Below are 6,051 nucleotides of genomic sequence, written 5' to 3' on the forward strand. Positions count from 1 at the left end.
TATTTATCGTTACCTTTAATTGTTGTTTTTTCATTTTCACATTTATACCTGTTACGAATGTATATTTAAAAGAACACCTTTCCTCGAAATATCTCGCATACTTTGGGCGTTGCTTTTTCATTTTTCTCTCTCTCTCTCTCTCTCTCTCTCTCTCTCTCTCTCTCTCGATATTGTTCCTATTTATAAATGTGGATAATCTTGTTTTCAAAATTTTTCTACAATTATGTAACGATTATAAAAACTTGTGAATTCGTTGCACAAGTATTGAATCTAGTGCCAGATATCAAAATTGAAAAAGAACCTGTTTCTTGGCAAGGTCAATTAATCAGACGCTTGTGTTTGACTAAGACGCGTGGAATCTGAGGAGCAACGTAGTTGGTGATCTCATCCTTGCATTATTATGCCTGACATAAACCTATGGACTCCTTTCCCCCTCCCCCTTTTTGCCAATACTAATGACACTGACACACGGCAGCAATGCACATAGCACATCGGTTCTGTTCTGCGATCGGTTCAAACAAACAGAAGTGTGCTTTACCGCGGTAAGAATGCAGTGAAAGTGATTGTGTATCAAGTGTCTTCCGCTCTTCTTGTTCGTGCGACATATTATCGAGTTCGAGTTACTTTTTTTTTGGTTTTTTATTCTTGGCGAGATATAAACGCGAACATGTTTATAACTTTGTATCAAGAATACGAAAACGAAGCGGCTAACACACACGTCAGTGAACTATTATTACTATTTAGGAAGTCCCCTTTTCAGAGATGTCAGATTTCAATAAGTACAGGTCCGTGTTGTCAAAAGCATAATTATTAACGATGAAAGATAACTCGTTCGCGAGAGTTTTCGATCAGTTTTCTTTTTCGCTCAATTATTTATCATAAATACGATTTAAATCTGTCGGATGTTGTCACGAATTTTGAAAATTCGTGGGATATCGACGGTCTAGAAATCTTAATTTCAATTGCAAATTTGTTCGTATAAGTCTGAAAATGAAAAAGGAAAGGTCGGATAGAAAGTATGAAAACGAAACATTTGAAAGGAAGTATAAGAAGTTTCCGAATTTTATCGATTGAATGAAAATTTTGTACGATTGTTCAATGTTTGAAAACGTTTCAATGTTTATCTTGGTATTTTAATTTCGATCCCAACCGATCGTTCAAATTTTTTAAAGCAAACAATTCTGAAACAGTTGCAAGGACATTTAAATTGTTTATTAACTTTCCCTTGTATTTCAGTTAATAATTACACGATTTACTCGTAAGAAAAGAACTCGAGTTGGCAATTTTAATATTTGATTACAGTATTCCATTCTTAACTCAATATTATTTCCTTTCGTTAACGTTCCAGTGTTTTAAACATTTGTAAAACTGAAGTGTCGCGTTGCACGTAAAAAACGGAGTATCGAAACGGCATAAAATTGCCCGAAGTTGCAACGTGTATCACAAATTCAAAATCCATGTGAATTATTGCATACTAACGAAAAAAAAAATCTATATTTCTATGTGTAGGAAATACATTAGAAAAGGCGTTGAATAAAATTGGCCGCGAGGATATTGTGAAAAAATGTATATTCAACGTCGAACTGGTAACCGATGACGTAGAAAAAGCAGTCGCTAGAGTTAGATTGGATCAACCTGGATTCGATTCTTTGAAAGAAGAATTGGGACCCTCAAGGGATACTTCTTTACGTCGTGACGCGACGATGGATCCAAAGATGGATCCAGATTACGAGCTCAATCGAACTAAGGTGTGTATTCGCAAACACAGGTATCAACGTTTCAAACCGATACCGTTGTACACATTATCAAATCTCTGATTCGAGTATAACTACTTTATAATACACAGAAAATACACGGTATCAACGTTTCAAACCGATACCGTTGTACACATTATCAAAACTCTGATTCGAGTATAAGTATTTTATAATACACAGAAAATACACGGTATCAACGTTTCAAACCGTTGTACACATTATCAAAACTCTGATTCGAGTATAAGTACTTTATAATACACAGAAAATACACGGTATCAACGTTTCAAACCGATACCGTTGTACACATTATCAAAACTCTGATTCGAGTATAAGTATTTTATAATATACAGAAAATACACGGTATCAACGTTTCAAACCGATACCGTTGTAAACATTATCAAAACTCTGATTCGAGTATAAGTATCTTATAATACACAGAATCATTGGACAATGAAATTTGAAAGATAAATTTCACCGATCAACATTTTACAAAATCTGATCATCGAGTAGAATTATTTGTAATTTTGAACACACTACAAATTACACATTTGAAAACATTTGAATAATTTTTTCCACAGGAGTCTGAATCTGTGGAAGACCTCAGTATTACCGGCACTAAACGCGATACACCATGTATGTATTTGAAAATCGTATTAAATATTATTACCACGAATCTCGTTCCTCCAAATTTCACGTACAGAGAATATTTTTCGGCTGTACGAACATTGCACGGTTACGATACTAGAGAGGATATGACGTCACTGCTTGCATTACTTCTGTGAATAACGCAATTCGTGTCATTGCTAAGAAAACTATTGTGAACTCATAAGTTCAATCTTACATTTCTCGGAAGGACATTCGTGATACTGTTGTACATTTGAAATGTATCATCGAGTAACATCGATTGCGATGACACGTTTGAACAGTTCGTTGAAAACGATTTATCAGAATTTCTTCGAACCATCGTTAAAATTTTTTCAAACGTTACATTTACCGATTGGTTGCAGATTATCGACCGAAGTATAATATTTACTCATGAACGTAATTGCTTTTCTTTACAATTGAATTTCGCTTGTACGCTTCAGTAACGAATTACAGTTACAACGTTCTGTTACACCATTTAAATCACGTCTGTTTGCACTTAACAGCGAAACAGCATGTCACAATCACAAACGGCACTGTATTCAACGGAACCTCGACCCCCATCAAAGACAAATACGCAAGCGACGAAAAAGAACTTAGGGACGTTATGGCCGAATTTCTCGAACAGAAATGTCACGTTGCCGACACGATGAGTAAAAAATCACGCGACGAACTCGACGAAGATGAAAAACGACAGAGGGTGATCGCAGACGCCAACAAAATAGTTGATGGTAAGTGATTTGAGTTTTACTTGAGAAATGGTGGGTTGAGGGGCCGCGCTTCGATTAGCTGCAAAGCAAAATGCGTAATAAAAACAGCGTAATTTATCCAATTGTTATCTCATTCGCAATTACATATCTTTCTTAAAGTGCAGCATGTTCAATATAACGCGATAATATCACGCTTGGTTCGAGGTCAACAACTTATATTAACCATTTGTCGATGAGATTCGGAACACTAGTGCTAAATAGCTCTGTATTCAAGATTTCGCTTCTAGTGATATCGTGTTCATTGTTTATATAGTACACTGTTTGCGAGATATTGTATTTTTTGTTATTATTGTAGCTGAAATATCTTTCGATATTACTTAAACACGTATTAAGGAGTATATGATATATTTCCATGATGCTTATCGTAGCTTCGTTAGATGAGATTGCAACATTTTACAATTTTTGCGCTTTAGCGTTTTACTTTCGAACTAGTATATGTTGATTATTACTAAAATAATGACCATTCAATGCACAATACGCGCTATTTAAATGTATACGCGTATATGAAGTTTTGAACGATGCTTGTTACAGTTTCAATAAATCAGATGCAACATTTTACAATCGTGTGCTTTAGTGTTTTACTTTTAAACGATAATATTAGTTGATTATTACTAAAATAGTCATAGTTTACTGTATCTACGGTGTGCGTTGTTTGAATGTATACGCATTTAAAACTAATTGGTTTTGAAGTATTGAAGACACAACGAACAATTCACGAAATCGTTTTCTGATTCGGAGGGAAAAATATAATAACGGATTTGAATTTCGAATGAAATTAATACTCGCAGAAACTTCAATGTCGTTTTTACTATTTTCTCAATGGCAAAACCATTTGTTTTTGCTACACTCACCTGATCGTGCATTCCAAGACACACACATCAAAATAAACCAAGCTTTCAATTTACAAGATGACTGAATTTACTTGAACAAGTGTATTTATGTTTAGTCGTGTACTTTCGATCGATCGATCGATCAATTATAAATAGTATCCAAGTAAGTGCATAAAATACGCTGATAAACATAAATAAAGCTCTGCAAGCAATATATAGTTGTTTCTACATCAGATATTAAAAAGTGTGACTAAACTTAATATTTCCTGTTCAACATTTATGACACGATCTGACAAATGATTTGTTAATTGCTCGATTCGTTTACGAGTACGCAATGCAACAGGTATAATAAAAACGTACAGTTCCGTTACGATAAATAAACGTGACATGGAAGTCTCTATAAATAATAAACTCGAAAACAAATTGAATCCAATATTACACTTCCCCCTCCAAAATCAGACAAGTTCTTCGTATTTTCGATAATTCGAGAAATAATTCCACGTATATACTTAAACTTGACATACTGTACAAGGTATGACGTAATACGTGGTACAACCGAGAATAGCATGATGTCTAATATGTGAGATGTCAGGGATGCATGAATGAATGCCGCGAGGGTCAGAATTCAAAAGAGAATTCAGACACGTGTAATTTAAATTATTATGTATATATATATTGGTTAGGGTGATTATTAAAAATAATTCAGAAAAAGACAATAATTGCACATCCACGTAAAAGTCATCAAGAGCAACATAATAATGCAACGTGTGTTCGACGAGAACTGTAAACAAACATGGTCATCGACTTCGACAAGAAGACAACAAGCTTCCTCGTGTCACAGCCACTTAAATAAACCAAATTAAAGTTTATCTCAAACACATACTTTATATGCTTACACACATTTTGTACATACTCGTACATTTCTTACAGTTCGGTCATCCTGACCATATAATTGTTCTTGACCATATAATTTCATTATAATAATCGTTTCTTTTCTTGACAGTTTGTTGAAACACTTGTCAAACATATTTGTTTCACAATTTTGTTTAAATTTCACTTTCACTGTCACTTATTCATAATTTCATTCCATGTAAGATAAAACCACAAAAATATGGTTTTGGATTTTACTGAAATGCTTCGATATTATTAATTAAATATCTATCCCTTCTTAACACTTTGTCTATGACGTAAGGTCAACTTTACACTTCGGTAGAAGCTTTTGATTTACTCATTTTATTCGATAAAATTTTCTACTATTCTCCACTACCTCTCTTAACATTTTCTGCAAAGAGTTAAATTATTTTGACGATGATCAAATATTTTCTTCACATCCGTCAACAAAACTTTCTCTTTTAATTTTGTTGCAATGAGAATTTCTACAGAATTCTTATCTGTACGAAGTGTTTTTTTTAATCACATTGAAGATTTTTTCCAAGTCAATTAAAATACTTTTCTGCGATTTTCGGTCATTTCTATCGCATTTGCTTCTTGACACTCGTCATTCTCATTCATAGGAATCACTCACGTATCGTCGGGATCGGTGACACTTACAATTAGTTTAACTAAAAGTTCAACTTTCGACCCTGACGTCGGCAGATCAAGACGCTTCAAACATTCTCTCAGCTGCGTAATCGTAAAATTTTGGCTCATTTTCACAGTCTGTCCTAAAGCACACAAAATGCACACACTAACAACTTCACAGAACGTTAAATAAACGTAACTCTGTACTTCACAAAATAAAACAAGTTTAAATGTACTTATTGAATCCGTTTCCGAATTCTGATAATTAAAACTGTGAGATCTCAGGGATGAATGATTGTCGATATTGGTTAAATCTCCTTCAAAAGAGAAAACACGTCTCTTTCAAAAGATTACTAAAGGTTTATTTAAATGGAACTCCTTCTTATTCTTTGTATGTTGTTATCAGTGACAGAAATAAAAATTTATAAAACTATTTTTCAAACCGCAGCTGACTTTTATAATTCAAAAAAAAAAAGTAGAAAAAAAAGTAGAAAAAAAAAAGTAGAAAAAAATAGTAGAAATAAAAATTGTGTT

The 6,051-nt window shown here is 33.6% G+C and overlaps 1 protein-coding gene across 23 annotated transcripts in view; it reads left to right on the plus strand.

Annotated features, from left to right (window-relative positions):
- The window catches only part of LOC143148799 (uncharacterized), a 113,986-nt gene that overhangs the window by 79,661 nt on the left and 28,274 nt on the right, over positions 1-6,051 (plus strand). For 22 of the 23 annotated variants that reach the window (XR_012992589.1, XR_012992592.1, XR_012992593.1 and 19 more), the window contains 3 exons: positions 1,510-1,748; positions 2,333-2,387; positions 2,903-3,127. Coding sequence is in view for 6 of the 23 variants with exons in the window: in XM_076315452.1 (XP_076171567.1) it covers positions 1,510-1,748; positions 2,333-2,387; positions 2,903-3,127 (519 nt within the window). In the remaining 17 variants the exon portion in view is untranslated. Of the gene's footprint in view, positions 1-1,509; positions 1,749-2,332; positions 2,388-2,902; positions 3,128-3,270; positions 3,733-6,051 lie in introns of those variants that run through there. The other variant, XM_076315456.1, reaches the window with a different exon arrangement.

The sequence above is a fragment of the Ptiloglossa arizonensis genome, chromosome 7, assembly GCF_051014685.1.
Source record: "Ptiloglossa arizonensis isolate GNS036 chromosome 7, iyPtiAriz1_principal, whole genome shotgun sequence".
NCBI lineage: Eukaryota > Metazoa > Arthropoda > Insecta > Hymenoptera > Colletidae > Ptiloglossa > Ptiloglossa arizonensis.